The following is a 20268-nucleotide window of genomic DNA, read 5'->3' as shown; positions in this document are numbered from 1 at the left end:
ACTAATTGGGTAACTAAAGGGATGATTTCAACCCCCTCCCCCTGTTTTTACAAAATGGCCGTTTAAACTCCACCTACTTCAGGGGTTAATACTGGAGAAATTAGAGTAATTTAGAAACACCAAGGAAAAGACGTTATTATGAATTTGACAAATCATTTAATTAAACAATTCAGTTTAAAAAATAACAAAAATATAAGTTGAAAAAATGTTTGAAAAATAATAGTCATTTGACATAAGGTATCCAGGACAAAATTACTAACAAGTGTTCCAACATAACAAAGCTGAAACAAACATACACGATATTATTTTTCTATAACAACTTTAACAGCTTTTGAACATTACCCTTTTTGGCGTCATTACGGTTTTCCAAAAGAACTGCCACCTCCTCCATCTTTGTATATTCAGATAAGAAGCTAGAAGCCTAATGCCTCTATATGCACCATTTAAATTTGAACCTGGTAGGCTAGCTTGAAAAGATAACTAGGTTCTTCATATGCAAGGTTTACTGTGATCAGAATATACGGACAAAAACCAACTACAGTAACATTAGAAATTCAAAATAAATATCTGGACAAATTTTAGGTGCAAGACTGATTACTAGGTTTTTACTAAGCTAAGTTATTCAATTTTGTGCTTCAAGTAACAGTTTATAAAGCATAGGCGCTTTAGATGTAAGTACAGTGATTAGTGAATAACTTAAGTTTACGAAGTTTTAATCGTTTCTTGCGATTTACGCATTGATACATTCCTTATACCTCCAACTTCTTTCTCTTCTGGCTTTGCAACTCGAGCACATTTTACTATCTCTATCATAATGTCCTGCGAAGATAATAAGAGAAACACATAAGAAGGTAGTATTGCTTTGGAAGATAACAAAGAATCACAAAACATATCAGTCTAGTTCGAGAAATCCGCTCACGAACGATGATTTGATGCTGAAGTTGGTCGCAAAAATCCCATTTACTATTGAACCTATCACATTATAAAGCCCATTACACACTATAGAGATATAGATTTCCCACAGTGATTTGCCGATGATTGATCATGATTGATCGATGACATTGATCGCAAGTGAAACGTTAGAGGGAAATACCTCTGGGTTTCCGAGGATGTTTTTTATCCAGCTAGGTGAGGTCCCCTGTAAACGGAACACGTAGCCGTTCGAAATTTTAAGCGGCCGAAAATTCGACCCGTGTACACAAAGCCTAGAACGCCCGGAGAGCTGCGCGATCCATAGCGCGCGCGGTAACAAACCATTTTCAACGGCTCACGACGATTCGTTATATCAAATGTACATGTGAATCACACCAGAAAACACAAAACAGATAATGTAAGTAATTGTGCACGATTGTGTTGTGCGTACACAAGAAAGCCGCGCCATGACTTTACAAAAGTGCACGATTCATTTTACGTCACTTCTGTTAGGTGACATCACAATGGGAAAGAAATCAACAAGTTGTACTTATATCAACTTTTCGTTGAGCTGGTTCTGCAAATTTTCTGCGGAGCTTTATCCAGAATATTCGTTTTTCTACTTGCGATTTCTCAACATTAAAACGTTTACGAAATGTCTTCAAACGCGAACCAATCTGTCAGGTAAGTAAAGCATATTTTACTTTTAATTTGATTTCACTCTATTTCTTCAATGCACTAGACAACGTAAAAATGACATTCCGATGTTCCCTTTTTTGTCAGTGTGACTGATCACAAGAGATTCAAAAAGCTTTGGATCAAAAAGCCTTCTGACCAAGAGGATGAGCCAGATCAACAGGTATATTTATACAGATTTTTTTTTGCAACTTGTCAACCCCTTTTTTCCGAATCTGAGAAACATTAGTATTATCTTTTATGTATTTAAGAGTATGTGATTTTTCTGTAGTGCGCTTTACGGCGACTACTTTATTTTAAAGAAATGTGACTAATTGCATTGCGTCTTTTTTCGGTAGTTTGTTTTCTCAAAAAAATTTTTCCTTTGGCGGGGAATCATCTTTGTTTCCAAATATTTGTTTTCATCGTTTCGACTAGTTTCTAGTGGCAACCACCAGCGCGCGCCTTCTATGCGTTACTACGTGTTCGATCATCAAGTTTATCATGAGCTCTGCGCGCAGATAACAGTTCCCTACTGCAAGCCCTGTTTATGGGTGCTGATAAATGAATAGTGTTCAAAAGTAATCGAAAGCTACTTATTTGAATCCTTAACCAGAAATGAACGTTTTGATCGGCTCGCTTAGGAAAATCTGATAGCTTTTTGATTTTGCTTGATATAACGTAAAATATTTGCCAATATTAGCCATATTGTTTCATATCATTGACCTAGGCACCAGTTACTACGGACAGTAATAGCCATATCGTTGCATATCTTAGGCCCAAGCACCAGTTATCCCGGACAGCTGCTTGTATGGCAGTGATATTTACCTCCCTGACGACCGACCTCTGCCTGATCTCCTCAACGCAATTCCAGGTACTACAACACCTTAAAGAGCTTTAGTGAGCCGCACGTTTGATATTATTTTCATTCAATATAAGAAACAAAATTATGTGACAAAAATACGTATATAAAGTTGTATACTTCAATTACCAAACTCACTAAAAGTCTCGCAATAACTTCTCCACATTAGTCAGTTTGAAATGGCTGCTTTCTCTCTCAGTGTTTTGTTAGGATTAAAAATTGTTGGAAACACTCATTTTTGAAGAAATCAACTACAATGTCATGCTTGTTTTCTATCAAAATCAGCTGGGCAGCTTCGCCATTTTCAGGTGGCTTTTATTAACCCCCTTTTAATTTTTCTAACCTATATTCTGTGGTCGTCTTTGTGATCTTCAGAGGATGACTTGCCTGTGTGTCGGCCTTTCTCTGAGTGCAATGAGGACATCCCAGAAGGTATGTGAGTATGTGATTATTATTATAACCCTTGGTATAATTTAATCTGTACGTCATTGATACAGACCCTGTGAGACTCGACTCGTACAAAATTCGCTAGCCTGTCTATGACTTGCTGCAGTTATCATAAGACTCGACTCGTACAAAATTCGCTAGCCTGTCTATGTCTTGCTGCAGTTTTCATAAGACTTGGCTCGTACAAAATTCGCTAGCCTATGTATGTCTTGCTGTAGTTTTAATATTCTGCGAACTCTTGTCAATAATTTTCAATTGCAGCCACACAATTGTATTGTTCTCTTTCTAATTCAGTCATGTAATTCATCCAAACCTGGTAGTACAGTCTACTGTTCGCTTGTCTATATAAGTCAAATGTATATTTAGTCTTTATGTGATTTATGCAGCCTCGGTGGTACTCGACGCCATTATACGTGCACAAAACACTCGGCCTCAAGTGGTTCATAAAAAATGGACCCCGGATGAAGTCAAAATCTTTGAGACCAAGTAAGTAGTATAAAGGGAAGCGTTTCATAAGTTTCGGCTAGAGTTCTAAATATTCTCATTTTTTCAGGTACAACACTTTGGTCAGCTATCGGGAGAAAAAGTTCGCCTTGATTGCCAGAGGTCTTCCGAACAAGGTTAGAATAAACAGAATGAACAACTCAGTATTGTCAGTCTATCCCGATATAACAAAATGGCAAGCCTGAACAAAGCTAACCTTTAGTTGGATGGATAGTCCCTTGGGCCCCTGGGCCAAAACATGTGCTTGTTAAATTGACGTGTTCGATTGGTGAAGGTCTTATTCATAGAATTAGACACAAGAATTTGAAATCGGGACTTTTTTAGAAATTGTCTGCTTGATGGATGTCCATTAAGTTGAGGTTCTACCGTACCAACAGTGATAAAAAGCGTTTTCTTTTACAGAGTATTGGTGACTGCGTCGAGTTTTATTACCTCTACAAGAACGTCTTGCAATTCAAACATGCCGAGGTAGGCGGTGTCTAAAATGTAATGCATTGGCGAATCAGAATTATTTGTGAAACTCTGCTCTGCAACAAAAAAAAATCGACCAAAGCTTAAAACGCTAATTACCGTTTTTATTTCCCTAACTGATTTTAGAGAGAACGCAAACGTAAGGAAAAGGAGAGGCGTGAAGCGATCGCGCGATCGTATGAGCCTTGCACCAGCCGCCTGCGATCGGGGCGACCATGCTCGTCTCGTGCAGTTACCTTTAAAGACCCGCGGGGTGTGGGCGTAGCTAAGGTAACCATATATCTGACATGTGTTCCACATCTAAAGGCCTGTTTTGACTTGGGGAGGGGACGGAGAAGACAGCGGAGACGTAAGATAATAACTTCGCGAGTGAACATCGGCGCGAAGGAGACGCAAGTTGAGAAGAAAGCGAAGACGAAGGAACGGGATGGTTCCTTTCTTGCTTCCCCTATTGAGTTCCTCTGACGCTGTTTATTGCACATGCGTAGTGAAAGCCCGGCGTTATTCTTCCATGGTCGAATATACCATCGATTCTCTATTATTCACAATGTGTTTATGACTTTTCCAACAGGCGTCCTCAACAGTAACAAATGGAGCTGAGAAAACCCCACGCGACGCACCTAGCATTCCGTCGACTCCGAGTAAAGAGATACCGGCAGTGTCACCCCAAGATGTGCTACCTGTCAGGCCAGTGAGCCCTATAATAGATGTGGAGGAATTGACAAGTGAATCGCCACTTGTGTTGCTACAAGGCGTCAGCATGCAAGCCTGCGAAGCGCGAGCTACTGGCAGGAAGAGAAAGCTTGCCACGAGTGTGGATGACACAAATGCACATCAGCCAAAGAAGGCAAAAGGTATTGCTGACCAAACACCATCGAAACAGCACGTGGACGTTAAGCAGCGCCTCGTTGGGCAGAAAAGAAAGCGCGTGGACGACGACTGTAAAGCTGCTGCGACGAAGATTAAAGTCATCAGTCAGGATAGTGGGTCAACCACCTTGAGACGCCTTCAACGTAAACGAGAGATTTACCAGGCTGAGGTGTGCACAGCGAGCGTGCTGAAGACGCGAGGAGGACGATGCGTAAAGGTCCCACGGAAATTGAGCATTTGATTCCCTGGACAGCGGTCTGCTCAGCCAACGGGCTCTCTCCCAGGCTCACGCCAAAGGCGACTGCAAGGGCAAAACGAGCCGCGCCAGACTGGAGCCAGAAAAGTAAAGAGATAATTATATGCTACGGTTACAGGGAAAGATACCCGAAGGGCATGGAGAGCAAATAATGGACATTAGTATCAATGAACTCTTGAGAATTAGAAATATTTGTAGTTGATGAATTCTACTTGGAAACGTTCGTGTTGTAAATTCGAGAACAAAAGGCATGCCCTCTCCCCAACACATGGAATCCCATCCCTGGGATCCACATGATAGAAGAGGTGGAATAGGCACCTTTTGGCAATTACATAATCAATATAGAATAACAAAAGAACTAGTCAAGTAGCGTACTTAGGCCTTTAGTAAATAATATCAGATATTTATATTGAATAGAAGACTATGAAATAGAATCTGCGATTTTTGTAAATAAACACCTTAAAACAATATGTTGCATCTGATCCCGATCGAGGTACAAATTAGTATTCTTACAAATAGATGTATATTTACAAAAGTCCGGAGGAGAACTTATGTTTTAACTGATGATGTTTAAATTACGTTATTACTATAAAACGAGGACAGAGACAAAAAAAATATATATAACTGCCCAAGTGGGAATTGAAGCTTACGAACTCGGGGCCTTGAAGCTTACGGACATCGAGAAACTGGGGGGGGAGGGGGGGAGTCAGAACGGGCCTAGAGTGTATGATAACACCACGTTACGACATGCAGCCATAGGTTCATGTATGATAAACCAGGAGGTACAAAAAGAGCGCCTTTAAATAGGAAATAGTATACTGGTATTACGCAAAAATAATATGACTATCGTTCATAATAACGACAAATGTCGTTGACACGTCTTACATTCCTGTAATGGGTGACATTCCCCGCCAGGCAGAGAAACACTGATATCTGATAGTTACTTAAATATGATTGTTATAATTCTATATCGCGATAGAAACTCGTGGTCTCCACCTTTTTTTCATAAGCAAGTTAAAGAGTCTCTTTCAAGCACCGTTTTGTTATCCTAGTAAAATACCACTTGGGAGAAAGCATTCAGTTCCATTGACGATTTGGGAAAGCGATTGGCGTGATATTTTCTATTGAATTTAATAAACGATGTCAGAACTTTGTTATTTTGACGGTTATCGGAAGATTCCACCTTCCAACATGGAATAAAAACAATAACAAAGGTGTGACTGATCATGGCTCTTTAAATGCGTGTTCCGCATTGCAGCCATCATAGCGTCAAGCCAAGCAAGATTACTTTAAATGCAAAAGTCACAGTATGAAGAACCGGGCGAGTAGTGTATTCTAGAAACTGATGTCAAGCTTCATCATGTTTGTTTGGATCATGCTACGCGCTTCTTCGTCTTTGGCTTCTTCCGCTAACTTAAGTGCCTTGATTAGAGCTCGCTTGGCCTTCTTAATTTTGCCTGGAAGAAAACAGACAAATAATTAAACATTAGGGACGTCCGTATCCATGTCGGTGTTTTTGAAAAACGGCTGAAATTAATTCTCAATCCAAATCCATTTTTTACGTAGCTGTTATTTTATTTCGTTTTTGTTGGCGATGCGCAACAAAAATTTAATGTCTTTTTTTTTCATTTTTTTTATTATCCATTTTTTATCCATACGGCAATTTTTAAGAAAAGCGTTTTATTTTGCCCCCCTCCCCCTCCCCCTCCCCTATTGTATCTGTCTGTCAGCCATTCGTTGTCATCAGCAACATACCAAACATGAAAAAGCATCAATTTCCAGCACTTGATTTGAGAAACCTATTGCAATATTTTAGAGTCTTTAAATAGGGTTGTTTTGAGATTCATTCCCCTAATTCTGTCCTCCAATTAATTGAAAGCAATAACAATAGTGCGACTGCCTTGGTCTCTTTAAGACTCTCACCTCTTTCCATCAAGATGTTGCCGTAGTTTGACATGAACACGGCAAGGAACGAGTGTTCAGTTTTCTCGGCTAACGCGATGGTCTTCCTCGCTACACCCTCAGCTAGTTCGTATTTCCCACACTCTGCGTACGCTTTCGCAAGGTTATTCATAACTACGAGGGTCTGGGAATTAGAATTGGCATCAAGTTAGAAAATGTCATAGTAAAAGTCTGCTAATGTTCAACAATAAATCGCAAGAAGACTGACGAAAAGTTGTCAAAGCTTTGTGGAGTAGAAATAACCTGTGGAACCTTAGAAGACAACTGCAGGTTCGAATCCTAGACCAGCGGTTTTCTAGCACCTTTATATCATCTGTGTAAAGTATTGTAGTTTTCACTTTTCTATATTATCCCATTGTATGATTCTATCAGTGGTAATACCTGGTCATCTGATGGTCCCAGCACTTCCTCTGCTATTTCCAGGGCGTGTTCGAATACCTCTGTTGCCTGTTCGGCATGTCCATGGGTTAGTAGAAATGTGCCAAGCCCATCCAGACACACCCCAAGTAACGCTTTACTGAGAAAAATGATTAATAACGATGATTATTTTACGGTCAAACACAATGCGCGAATCCTTACTCACAATAAAACGGTTTTTATCAGATTTTATTAGCAGCAATAAGAGACGCATGATAGAACTTTATATGAGGATTTAGTTCCAAATGTGACGGCTTTCCATATCTCAAGCAGGTCTGTACTGTACTATCGCTAGGATAGGTGGCTGTCACCCCCTCCCCCCCTTAAAAAGTGGTATTTGGTTATCAAAGAATCATCAAATGATAGACTAAAAGGCAGCCTACGTAACACTGTCCCCCCTTCCAATAATCTTGGCACTGCATCTAGTAAGGCTAACTTATCATACTGACAGAGCAGTTATCATATGTGAAGTACCATACAAAGCGAATTCAGAGATCTATGAATAAGATCGTTTTGTCTTCTAAAATGTGGGCATGTGTGGTTCACCTGTTGTCAGATGCTTCATCTGCACCAGTGACTTTTTCTTCTGCTTTCCCGGCACACCACTTATAACCTTCCAGAGCAAGCTCCAACCTTGACATGATACAACACACATAAAAAATACTGATTTTAAAGATCTAACCTTGCCAGACAGAACACAACAAACATAAAAAACTACTGAACCTAAAGCTCTGACCTTGCCACACAGAACATAACACACTTAGTTCATTTCTAATTGATGCTCACGATGAAAAACGTTAAATAGTGAAAGAGAAATCTTACTTGTTTTGTTGCTCACAGGCCTGAGACATCTTCAAGGAAACTTCAATTACAGCATCATCATCCTGTAGATATAATAATCCAAGCATGTGTTGGGAAACGTTTTTGATGATGTTATTAATATAACATTATCATTAATGTCTTGCATTCAAATACTTCAAACACTGTGAGGGTCAAGAAGGTGTTTTTTATCAAAAGAGGTTTAAAGAGGTTTCTAAACCTCCCTGTTCTGATAGTAAAGAGAAACAAACTTCTTTTTGGTTTGATGGCTGGTATTTTAGCTGCCTGTAGCAAAAATAATTACTTACAGTGTCCATGCCAGAGGAGAGGTACTCCTGTATTGTCAACCGGTACAAATGCTCTGCCTGAAAAGAATTTAAACAAATGCATGTTATTCTTTTGTATCACGTACTATAAAACAATAAAGGATGGACTCATATAGTACAGACCTCTTCCCACTTCTCAAGTTCACTAGCAAGATTTGCTGACTGAAAAGGAAATAAAATGTTGAAATCAAAAAAGCACAATGGTCTCTGATTAATATGATTACCCTTGATTTTTTTACAGATCAGGAAAGAAGGACAAGGTCATGGGTAACCTGTAAAATGCAAGGTGGGGGATACTCCATTCAACATCTAGTGATCTATTTTCAAGGATAAATAGGATGACTCTACTACTAAGAAACAGTAGTTTCTTTTCTAAATGGACCATTACTTAACATGAGGTTAAATTTGATTACACATGCTGCATTTACCTTATCTAACACAAATCTCAAGGCTTTGTGTGTCGGGGGTTGATTCTTCTTCCTTTTTTCAGCTATATCAAGATGAATCATATTCAGAATGTCTTTTAGTAGTACATATGCCTCATCTTTCTCCTCACTGTCCAGTAGTTGCTGTAAAAAAGCAATTGAAAATTAGCTTTTTCATTGTATAGATGGGGATCAGTAAAGCAGTATTTAGTCAAATCACACTCTAGTAGACTATCATCAATGCTGCGTTCTGATTGGTTGACCTTCTAGTAGACTATCATCAATGCTGCATTCTGATTGGTTGACCTACTAGTGGCCTTTCATCAATGCTGCATTCTGATTGGTTGACCTTCTAGGAGGCTAAAAGTTATAGCCTAAAGTGTCAGATTTTACGACCAGACCATACAATGTTTTTGGCTATACAAATTTGCTACACACTGCCCCATGGGCTATTGAACCTTGATCCCATTTGAGTTCAAGGAATAATTGTTAAATACAGTAGTATCTGATCACAAAAGTATATATGGTATTATTTAAATATAAGTCATTTCAGATATATACCCTACAAAATGCTTGTTTAGGCTCAGTACATTTTTTATGTTGTTTTAGGGGAGGGGGTATTTCAAACTTGACTAAGCTTTATAGAAGTGGTAGGTACAAGGCCAAATACCAATTAATGTAGGGATAAAAACTAAAACAAATGTTGTACTTCAGACAATTCATTTTCTCACAGACATCAACAACATCCACATCTTCAACACTGGGTGGAAAGTTGCAATGGCTTATTTAGTTTAAAAACACCCTTAGAGGGGATGGTCATTCAAGGGAGATGGGACCTTTTTGATGGTTGTGGTTAGAACAATCATTTACATGTACTTTACAGGAGTTCAGGCCTTAGGCCAGATATATATAAGTCAAACTCCTACCATACAGAAACTACTCCCCAGTAATTTGGATTAAGCAAAAGAACAGTTCAACATCTAAATCAAGTACATACCTTTGCTTCTGCTAGCTTTATCTTTAAAGTCGATTTCATGTCAGCAACTTGTTTCTTCTTATAAAGAACAAATGTAAATACTGCAACACCTCCACCACCTACAACAGATAATATAGATAAATTATTAATTGAAATTCTATAGAAAGGGAGTCACATTATCAAATATGACATTTAAATATCAAAATTAAACAAAGCATTTTCTGTGCATTTGTAAATTCCATAAGTGAAGTAGGTTAAAAACTACATACTCATTCGTAATAGCTTACAGACTATACTAGCCAGCCTTATTGACTATCATGTGTACATTCAAATGCGCCATGGTCAGTAGTTGCTGATACTGTAGGGTGATCATGTCATCATGTGCAGAAATCAAAATAGTCAGGTTGTAATCACTTTTTTCAAAATTAATTTTCACTTGTACACAGGATTTCTACTTATGTATTTTTTTGATAGAAAGAGCTCTCTTGACAGTAAAACATAAGCAGAAGTTTGATTTGTTTTGGACTGCCGCAGACTTGAAAACGATCCTCAACTATCAGTTGTCTGTTTTAATATGTTGAAGCCCCATGATAGATGATATGATAGATGATGATAGTCAATGATAGCTGGCTTTCAAATGATAGTTGCAACTATCACCACTGGCACAAACAATTTTGGAAGTTAAAAAAGGTGACATTTTGGGGAGGTGGGGCATTCACCTGGACCTCCCTGTATATGAATCATATTCAGTCTCCATATTTTGTATCCGAATTTTGTTTGGGCAACCAGCCACCCCCACCCATCAGCTCCATGGCCCCCATAAAGTTGTACTTTAGTTACTAAGATTCTTACTTTGTGACAATAAACTTATTTAAATAAACTTGAGTATTTCCATTCTTTCCTGACTTACCGATGATCAACAGAGCCCAGAGCTCATCCGGAATACGTGCTTTTACATTTGTAACAGCATTTTGCGAGAGCCACGCTTTTGTGATCTCAACTCGATAAAAACTTGTATTTCTCCCAACGAAGGTTTTACGAGGGCTTAGAAGAGAAAAACATTTTCGGGTACTGTTTCGAAGTGCTGGTCCTTGTATACCAACAGCTCGACTGAACAAACACCCAACGCACCGCGAACAGTTTGAAATAACCTGCCCTGTCAGAAATCTCATTTTAGATTAAAGAGAACCCTGAAAAATGACATTTTATAAATAAAAATTCACATGTCGAGCTGAGAGTTCTGTATGTAACCGCTCCTATTATTCGCCAGGTTACCAAGCTCAGCCGCGCGCGCGACGGGAGGCCGCAGTAAAAACTTGAAACGGAAAAAAAGAAAGAAATATGCGGTTGCAAACACATGCAGGAGGGGGAACCAAACAACACTGTAGAGAAAAAAATGACGAAACTGAATATATACTTTGGTATTAAGAAAGGGATGTAAGCCAAAAGATACAGGGCGAATTGGAAGACAGCCTAAGTACAGGCCTTTCTTTTCCTATAATAATGCGGCATACAAACCTTGTCCCAAGGTTGGTCTTTTCCAATTAAATAGTATGTCATGGCACTTTTTAAATAAGAAAGTAGTAGTACTTTCTAAGGCAGCGTACGAAAGTCTAAGAAACCCAGCTTAGTGATACCAAGCGCATAGCAACGCTCCCACAAAAATGTCTCACGTTTAATACTATCCGCATTTTAAATGTATGCATATAGTCTACGTATCACTGTAGTATCCTTCTCATTGCGGACGAAATATGTTTCCCTCGGCCAGCTTTCGGAGTATCTGTGTAACGCTGTCGGTTCTAGGTGCGCTATGGCTCATGTTCCTGGTATCCGCACATCTGTTTTTGGATTTCGAGCAGAGTCGAGTGTACTTATCCAGACTAACGTACTCCACGCCGCTCTTTGAATTAGTCGACAACAGAAATGGTGAGTGGGACTTTCACCGATATCATTTTGCACTGTCTTAACGACTAGAACCGCGCCATTTGAAATAAAATATTTATATAGATAAAAACCCGAAATTGCGATTTAAATGTGTAAAGGGCAGTTTTAAGATTTTCTTCCACAATGTATTTCTTCTTTTCGCCGTGAGATAATTGTTTCATATATATATCCCTAACCCTTGGAGACTCGAACCTCCAAACCAAATTTAATATGATTGATACTGAATTTCTTCACCATGTTTTAATATGCAACCTTCTATGCAGGGGGAGACTCTGTGGTATTTCAAAGCATCTGTGAGATACCGGTAGATCGACAATTCCCAGACTGCGAAAACCAAGTCCAGGTAAAAATGTTGGGAAACCACAGGCAGCCCAAGGCTACTGTAATTCTAGGAATGTATGGGGGCCCAAGAAAATATTAATCCGTAGAAAATAAAACAGACCTGGATTTTGTTTAACTATTTCGATTTTTTACCTAATAACTGCTAGATCCTGGCGATAACAGACTGTTTTTTGTTATGATAGCGTCTGCGGGAAAATTGGGCAAAGGATCCTTGTTACAAGGACTATGATGTGGATGGCACCGACTGCTCTATCATTGTGTATTTGAGCGAAGTAGAATCCTGGTGTCCACGCCTGCCTTGGAGAAAGCACATGAAGAAAAAGGAGCGCAAGAGAGAGCAGGTTACTACGTGGTGGTGGTGGTGGTGGGGGGGGGGGGGGGGGGGGCGGGCAGGTGCAACTCCCTTGACGTTGGAGAAAGCACACGAAGGAAACGGGGAGGAGGAAAAAGCAGGTCCACGCTTTTATTCTCTAAAAAAATCTGCAAATGATGTACATGCCTGCGCATCCCCCAGCAAATATTGACTACGCGCTTGTATATGGAAAGTTTTCAATTGCCAGACAATCAGACAAGAAAGTATTAATCATCGTGCTTTGTCTATTATGCAAACATCGTTACGTGATTCAATGTTGCTAGAAGCTGTTGTCAGGCTGCTTTCGCACTCGTATGACATTATTTTACAACATCTTGCAGGCATGGTTTCATCAGAAATGTTATATGCCTCTGAATTTTCTTGCTATAAATGCCAAGTCGAATGCAGTACATCTTGATTCTCCTAGGCTATCCTGCGTGACGATCTTGATGAACTAACCCACACTCTAGGGAAGGCCCAGGTGCTTACGCAGTTTGTCCCTGCGATCCAAGCGGACTGGCACCATTGGAAAGATGGACTTAGATTCATGAAACACAAATCTTCCACAGAGAGATACAGAAAAAAGGTCAGCTTGAATAACTTACTTCCCTTAATTGTGTCATGAAAAGTATCAAAACAACATGGCAGCTCATTGCTATATCCTGTAGGCAAACCCGAGAATTAGTTCGTCTGAAACAAGACGACACCACTCATTGCAAAATGCTTTTATAAAAACCTATGCGCGCACTTGTTATTGGCATAACTATTTTCCCATCAGCGTAATCAAAGAGGTAGCAACATAATTGCTACGTTTCTTTCGTACCTATTACCATTTGCCAGGTTTTAGTATATATCGGGATGTTAGACGAGCTTACTGGGAACACCACCGTACCGATGACGGACGAATTGCAACAATGGCTAGACCTGCTGACGTCACTGTTCATTCTGGGGCATGATCTGACCGTGTCACGTGACAGGGGAGAGCTGCTTAGGTATGTGGCCTTAAAAATGTTTTTAAAGAGATCAATTGACTTTTTGCGCGGCAAAACATAGCACGTGTCAGTCAGTGTTCTAGCTACAAAACAACAACAAAAAGCAACTTATTACGCGTCTACGAATAAAGCCAGAATTGTTTTTAGAAAGGGTTCATTTCTATTAAAGATTTTATTATTTTTTTTCGTCTTTTTCGTCTTTTTCTGGCGTAACGGGCGCAGCCATTTCTGTGTTTATTTTGGTTTGAATTTGCCACCCAAAAAGTCACGTGGTCTCTTAGCGCAAGTCCCCTACAGTTTCGTGGACTGAATTTTAGAATAAACTCCTTGAATCTTTGACTTCAAAGGCATAACTCTCATGTGTCTTTCAAACCTGCTTGAAATACAAAATATAGTGGACTCTTAAAACATAATATTATGGTTATACCTCTCTTAGTTATCTGTCAGAAGAAAGTAGTGCGATGCACCGGAGATGCACGCGGGAGGACAGCGGGTTCGACCTGGTGTATACCGATCATGCTGGTTTGGACCAATTGATGTTAGCTGCATCACAACCCGAAACACGCGCAAGAGTCATGGACAAATACAGGTAAAGCATCGAACCTTAGTATAGCACTACTTACTACCTACACAAGGCCGCAGCAGCGGGTGAGGCACTAGGGGCGTGGCTGTGCCCCCAAATTTGTCTTAAAGATTCTGTATCGTCCCCTCCCCCACCCCCAATATTCCGAGGCCTGCTTCGGCTGTTGGACACCATATATAACCATCAGATTATTATCAACACCACGTGCATCATCACCATAGCCGTCATCATCATCATTCAATTGTGACCCGGTAAGTGCAAACAATATAAAGGAAAACGCTCGCTTATCTGCTTATGCCATCACCATAAACAATACCAGCTGTGGTTACCACAATATGTTTTATTTAAAATTTGTTTATTTGGGGGTGTGGTGCCTATTCACGCATGACCCCATTGAGCATCTACTTTGTATATTGTACATTCTTGTTCAATAAAGCTATTATAAAAAGCCAAAAAAAAAAACAATGACAACCAGACACATAGTCACTTAAAGGATGACACTCATCTCATACTTGTTTAAAAGGTGCAGATTCAGGGTGCTAGACTCGTATGGAACTGATGCAGAGTTCAATTACGCCAAGTACGACAAGGAACTACCAGGCGGGCGGTCAAACATGGGCAACCTGCAGTTCCACCTACGTCAGCTTATGACAAAGTTTCGTAAGTATATTTCTTTTTTCTTTGTTAGAATATTGACACTAGTAAGCAAAGACTTGGCAAGGCGAAGAGCTGTAGCAGGCCTCGAAATAATAATATTTAGGGGGAGGGGTCACGACACAGAAACATTAAGAAAATATTGAGAGGCGCAGCCACGACCTTAATGGTCATTTCCTTATAGTCTTTTTGTAATATTAGTGAGGGGAGTGGTGGGCGTGCCCCTAGTGCACCACCCCCTTATACGGCTCTGGGGAGACAAAGGAATGAGAACAAGGGATATGGTTAGCAAATAAGAAAATGAGATGTTGCAATGTAATTTTTTTTACGTGCTTCATATGAACTAAAGCCGACTGCAAAACCTATGATGAAATTTCTTGCTTGTTAGCTTCATCTCCCGACAACTCTTTCTTGGGACTGAAGATTGGGGCGAGTCTTAGAAAACGGCCGTTTCACAAGAAGCAGAAGATGTTGGTGATTTATGGAACAAAGTCATCGACGCTCAAGGTGATTTACTTTAGACTGTATTGCCATAATACAGTTATCACCCCTTATAAGATAGATGGCACATGGATTTACAAAACTTTACATTTACATTCTTTAACAGGGACATGACCCGATGCTAGAAATAATAAAGAAATATCTCCGGATTCATACTGTTTTTACAGAGGTTTGTGTCAACACGCTTCACTGTGCCGTTTCAGATTGAATAGCCAAATCTAGTGCAGAGAGCGTATATGGACATGGACATGGTCCTGTCATTGATGCGCCTTTTCTTTATAGGACGACTCCGAGGTGGCAAGCTTACCAAGCTATGTTATCAATCACGGAAAACTAAAACCGGCTGCTATGGATGCACTTTTTGAAAAAGCGAAAGTATGTATAAGTTCTTTTTGCTTCTTAGCCTGCGTAGCGGCTCAAGTGAGAGAGACAGGAGGAGGGAAGAAAAGTCAAACGCGCGACCGAGGGAGGGGGGGGGGGGGGGGGCTATCCAGGCTTTTTGCTTCTCCCCTCGTTTGTATTTTTATACCGAAATTGGTTGTAATCATTTTTTCCGTCTAACTTTAGGTCTTTCCGAAGGCGTCTAAGCGGCACGGTACCGCGAAATTTCTCACATCATCCCATTTTGTTTCACTCCATTCACTCGCGTGTTTTTTTCCTTTTTTTGCGTATTTCGCCTGTCGTCCTGCCTGTCTCTTGTTTGTCGAGACCACGTGATGGACCCTTAATTTTGCATCCTTAGGCGGTAGTGGGTCTCGGGTCTCCGCTTGAAGACATGGCGCCTCTACGTGCCCTTAGCAAGGGCTGCGTCTTTATCAACCCCAAGGTATGCACTCATTTTTTTTTTCATTTTGGGAAAAAAAAGGACTACCACGTGGCTCTTGTGTATGTAAGAACTACATCCGCATGCCTTGCGCTTCTAGCCCAGACTCGTACCCAGTCGTTATTTGTTGTTGCGCGGACATCCACAGGACAGGAATCCTGGAGCGGAGACGGAATAAAATCAACAAGTGAATTCCGATCCCTGAAAACGCGTCCTGACCGTCATGCACCGTGCGCTACTTCGACCTCCCCAAAATGCATCGCGCGGCGTCTGGGTACTAGACTGCTTCTAGCCATAACTGGTGGAGATAAGGATTATTTAAAAAAATTTCCTTTTTCTAGTTTGACCCACCAAGAGATCGTCTGAACACGCCTGAACTTGCAGACAAGCCCTCTCTTCGTAAGGTACACTCGTTAGCACAGAAAATTGTCCATACCGAATTGAGAGTCGATATGTTCACTTAATTTCCATATCGGTTCTACTATTAGTTGACGTCACAGCAGCCATATTTGGAGAAGTTCGTTGCCAAGCCACACGCGGTTACACTCGACCTCGGCAACTCCTCGCAGATAGAGGCCGCAATCAAGAGAATCGCTAAAACGAAGGTATATTATACCTTATATTGCACAGCGAAAGTAATGAAAGGAAAGGGTGCCTCTTGATAGAGTGAGCAGGTAATCTGCCAAATACATGCATTTTGGTTAAGGGTGGCAACCAATACTCAACAGGGGTAGCGGAATGGTCCCAAAAGTGGGGGGGGGGGGGCGGCCGGGGGGGAAGGGGGGAGATTTCAATACAATTCATTCATTTTCGGTACCTTATACAAATTGTACATAGGTGTAGTCCGAAAAAAAAATCGTCAAGACAGATGTATTTTCTAAGGTATTAGTATTTCGAAGGCATTTCTTTCTTTCCCTTATGTACTCAGTGCTAGCGTTTCTCTGTTAACATCTTCCTTATCCCACACTATGAATAATAAGGCCCTTGTGTTTGTTTTGTTTTTAATTATAATTAAAGATGTTTCTCTTATTGAATTATATGGTTTGGAGTACTAACAAGCTGAGACATTGTACAAAGGATATTTTCTGTACAAAGGGTTTTCTGCTGTTTCTGTGAATCACTGATTCACTATAAAAAACAAATATTGAATAACAAATGTTTTCTTTTATTGTATGTCATTCCCTTGTTTTGCCCTCCAACGCCCCTGATGGCGATGCAAGGTTAAGATAAACGCCTAAATATTCCACTCAAACCTTTTTTTTAGATCTCGCGCATTTCAACATATTTCAGCCTACTCTTTTTCTGTTTCTAAGTACGAAAGGTAATAGGCTAAAGGCGGCAACACGATGTCATATGCACATGCGCGACAGAGCAAAGCAGAACAAAATGATTAAGGCGGCAACATATTATGCCGAGGTCACAGTGTGCTGTGCATGATGACGAAATTACCATACTATTATAGCAACACGCTGAGAGACGCAAGCAAGAAAAAGACCCCTATATTTTTCATTCTACATCTCAGCGAGCTGTGCGTGGCGTAATCGACTAAGACAGGCCTGGGGTCCTGGTTATTGTCTCCCCATTAATGCGCGGGTACCTCAGGTTCCTTTGTGTTGTACAGTTCGCTAGATAGGGGTGCTGGGGCCGAAATCTTTAGCTTAGCCGTAAAGCTTTAGCTGCCATACGTCGTTTCAGCATATGTCTGGAAGTATGGTCGATTTTTTCTCTCGTTTCATTTGATCTGAGGAGGTTCGATCCTCGGGCAATTGGCACTACTTTTTTTCTATATTCATTATCATTTGTTTCCTTCCAATACTGTTCTCGGTGTCCTATACGCTATTGAGGATTTAATCAAGCAATCGATTTATACATGTAACACTATTTAGGTAGATGTAAAACCGAGCGTTCATGTTAAAATACAACATCCTCTGCCCTTTGCTACCCCTCCCGTCCGCCGTCCCTACTCAAAGGAAACAAAAAGAGAAATTGCTGGACGAAATACTATTGATCAATTTAAAATATTAAAGCCCTTTTACTTATAAAGTCTGGTAGGTCTAATAACTTGTGACCTGTTTCTTGTTGTATCTTGTGATCTAGGTTCGACCGATCATCCCTTTTGAGTTCACCACCGAGGGTTTGCTGGAGAGGTTGAATGCGTACATCATTAATCAGGTCCGGCAATGTCTACATTTACGAGTATAGAGTATTGATACGACGCCATAAACGCCCCTAAGCCAGCCTAACGACCCTTAGGTCGTTCAAACCTCAATAATAACCATAAAAAACAATCCTTAATTTGGACTGACCGTTGTGAAATGATAAATTAATTTTTATTCATAAAAAGTTATGCAGAATAAACAAATTCAAATTGCTACATAAGGTATTTGTTTTATTTGGCAAGGGTTTGGTCAAAATAAGCTTATAGCGCCTACAATTTATTTTACCCCTACCTTTTCTGTAGTAGCTTAAAACCCAGAATTACCTCAAAATATCGCAGCCACACCACGCGTGGTGCTCGGGTTTGTCTGCTTTAGTAAATGATATGATCTTATTTTTAACAGGACTTTTGCCAGAACTCTCAATGGCCACCAGCCACGGAGCTACGAGTGAAGATCAGTTTCCCAGGAGACTCCTGCATTAAAACGTGCTCAGACAGTGGTAAGCGGCACTCTCTGTTTAAATCTTGTATTGAACAAACGGCAAACCTCATCTGTTGTATCCAATATTTTTGACAGGATTGGTCTGTGAACCGGAATTGTTTCATGCAATAGAATCTAGGTAAGTCTACAGATTCCTTATACACAGTGCGTAAAGATAAAGAAAAGGAATAAGACGGACAGTGGCAAGTCCAAGGGAAAGGGAAAGTTCCCCCCTTGGCCACCAATCTACCTCTCGCCCTGTTTTAAAAAAGCACCTGTTTTAATAAAGCTGAAAGCTGTGTCCAGACCCCTCTCGCATCTTGAAACCCTGGACCAGCCCAAAACACAACCCTTTGACGGGTTGTAAATATGATTTTAAAATGTATAAGCTTCCAACCTTAGTTCCCATCATGGCAAGGATAGCCATGCTTCCGACATGCTTTATAAAGAAAGCGAAACTTGTTTCGTTCAAAATCAGAGTAACCATATTTTGTACTTTTTTGGACGCCATATGGCATATTACAGACGAATCCATGGTTGCCGCATCAAAGAACTCCACGAGTTGCTGGTCGCTCCTGCCAAAGCATTCAACTCGACCGTGTGTATGCTCCAGAAACAACCCCTTCTCTATAGCTGCTCCGCCTCGGACGCTAGTTACAGACGCGTGTGCCCATGCAGAACGCGCCACCCACAACAACGCGCGCTTTGCGCAAACTGTTAGGAATTGCTAAAGTGCATTAGGCCTAGATTAAACGGCGTGCCAGAGTCGCACCGTTCTGGCTCGGTAGAGGTTCGATCATAGAGCGGCTCTACAATAAACGTCGAACATTTTGTTTGTTATCTCCATGGGTATGGAGAGTAACAATATAGTCATTAGGCACAAAATACATGCTGCTTTGTCTTATGACGCTCAATGAAGGACAAAACACGAAGACTAGAAATGACTAGAAAAGCCTTCTATCTTGGTCAGAGCAATATGGTCTAATAGGAATGAATTTATTACATGCCGCAATAGATTGGATAAAGGAAAGGCGACGACTCCTGCTGCGTCTTCTGGGTTTTTTTTAATTACAAAACGGCATTTCGCATGAAATGCACGTATTTTGTGTCCCCGAAACAAGAGCTGCACATCTTTACCCTACCCGTCGAGTCCTCAGGTAATGATTTCCGAAACTCCGCCATTTTCACTATTCCCTGAAAAGTGCGAGGCAAGGGGGCTACATACGGGGTCTCAGGCTACATACGGGGTCTCAGGGGAGTTATTGTCAATTTGGCGCATGTGCGAAGAACGGGGGGAGTCAATAATACTCTGCACGGGTAGCTCCTTTTTTTATTTTTGTTCAACCAAAACGATTCGCATTGATTATAAACTAATCTGCATAATGTAATCGTTATGACTGGTGCGACCTTGGAGCACCGTTTAATTCCCCGCCGTACCATAGTCGCATTATCCGACTAGCCCACTCGCCCCAGAAAGTTGGTGCGACCTCCTCATTAATTCAATTTCGTGCGCAAT

The 20268-nt window shown here is 40.6% G+C and overlaps 3 protein-coding genes across 3 annotated transcripts; 2 read left to right on the top strand and 1 right to left on the bottom strand.

The window, feature by feature from the left end:
- The first annotated feature begins 1117 nt into the window (after positions 1 to 1117).
- On the top strand, positions 1118 to 4982 carry LOC116601522. The gene is made up of 9 exons (XM_032362402.2): positions 1118 to 1596; positions 1696 to 1771; positions 2365 to 2461; positions 2825 to 2881; positions 3283 to 3382; positions 3450 to 3516; positions 3803 to 3868; positions 3998 to 4141; positions 4443 to 4982. The coding sequence occupies exons 1-9, from the start codon at positions 1568 to 1570 to the stop codon at positions 4980 to 4982; spliced, it is 1176 nt and encodes a 391-aa protein (XP_032218293.1). The 5' UTR covers positions 1118 to 1567.
- A 755-nt stretch (positions 4983 to 5737) lies between these two features.
- On the bottom strand, positions 5738 to 11185 carry LOC5517930 (tetratricopeptide repeat protein 19, mitochondrial). The gene is made up of 10 exons (XM_001637806.3): positions 10833 to 11185; positions 9944 to 10041; positions 8950 to 9090; positions 8645 to 8683; positions 8504 to 8560; positions 8199 to 8260; positions 7923 to 8009; positions 7341 to 7476; positions 6921 to 7083; positions 5738 to 6454 (listed from the first exon to the last, which is right to left on the bottom strand). Exons 1-10 carry the CDS (start codon positions 11092 to 11094, stop codon positions 6333 to 6335), a joined length of 1167 nt encoding a protein of 388 aa, XP_001637856.1. The 5' UTR covers positions 11095 to 11185; the 3' UTR covers positions 5738 to 6332.
- Positions 11186 to 11248: 63 nt separating this feature from the next.
- Positions 11249 to 19795, top strand: LOC5517929 (alpha-1,6-mannosylglycoprotein 6-beta-N-acetylglucosaminyltransferase A). Its single transcript, XM_001637872.3, has 17 exons — positions 11249 to 11848; positions 12130 to 12209; positions 12391 to 12549; positions 12988 to 13146; positions 13401 to 13552; positions 13989 to 14141; positions 14659 to 14795; positions 15178 to 15296; positions 15397 to 15459; positions 15573 to 15665; positions 16033 to 16116; positions 16455 to 16517; positions 16602 to 16718; positions 18211 to 18285; positions 18675 to 18771; positions 18849 to 18891; positions 19278 to 19795. The coding sequence occupies exons 1-17, from the start codon at positions 11674 to 11676 to the stop codon at positions 19471 to 19473; spliced, it is 1965 nt and encodes a 654-aa protein (XP_001637922.3). The 5' UTR covers positions 11249 to 11673; the 3' UTR covers positions 19474 to 19795.
- The last annotated feature ends 473 nt before the right edge of the window (positions 19796 to 20268 follow it).

This window comes from Nematostella vectensis, chromosome 2, assembly GCF_932526225.1.
Source record: "Nematostella vectensis chromosome 2, jaNemVect1.1, whole genome shotgun sequence".
Lineage (NCBI taxonomy): Eukaryota > Metazoa > Cnidaria > Anthozoa > Actiniaria > Edwardsiidae > Nematostella > Nematostella vectensis.
This window is presented reverse-complemented; position numbering and strand designations above follow the sequence as displayed.

Excerpts from the sequence above, each read along its gene's own strand:
- LOC116601522 (XM_032362402.2), top strand. The coding sequence starts at position 1,568 with ATGTCTTCAAACGCGAACCAATCTGTCAG. Across the intron at positions 3,869-3,997 it reads TGCAATTCAAACATGCCGAG|AGAGAACGCAAACGTAAGGA; the intron begins GTAGGCGGTGTC and ends AACTGATTTTAG. Across the intron at positions 4,142-4,442 it reads GGGGTGTGGGCGTAGCTAAG|GCGTCCTCAACAGTAACAAA; the intron begins GTAACCATATAT and ends CTTTTCCAACAG.
- LOC5517930 (XM_001637806.3), bottom strand. The coding sequence starts at position 11,094 with ATGAGATTTCTGACAGGGCAGGTTATTTCAAACTGTTCGCGGTGCGTT. Across the intron at positions 8,684-8,949 it reads TGAGATTTGTGTTAGATAAG|TCAGCAAATCTTGCTAGTGA; the intron begins GTAAATGCAGCA and ends TTTCCTTTTCAG. Across the intron at positions 7,477-7,922 it reads GATGAAGCATCTGACAACAG|TAAAGCGTTACTTGGGGTGT; the intron begins GTGAACCACACA and ends CATTTTTCTCAG.
- LOC5517929 (XM_001637872.3), top strand. The coding sequence starts at position 11,674 with ATGTTTCCCTCGGCCAGCTTTCGGAGTATCTGTGTAACGCTGTCGGTT. Across the intron at positions 13,147-13,400 it reads CAGAGAGATACAGAAAAAAG|GTTTTAGTATATATCGGGAT; the intron begins GTCAGCTTGAAT and ends ACCATTTGCCAG. Across the intron at positions 14,142-14,658 it reads AGAGTCATGGACAAATACAG|GTGCAGATTCAGGGTGCTAG; the intron begins GTAAAGCATCGA and ends CTTGTTTAAAAG.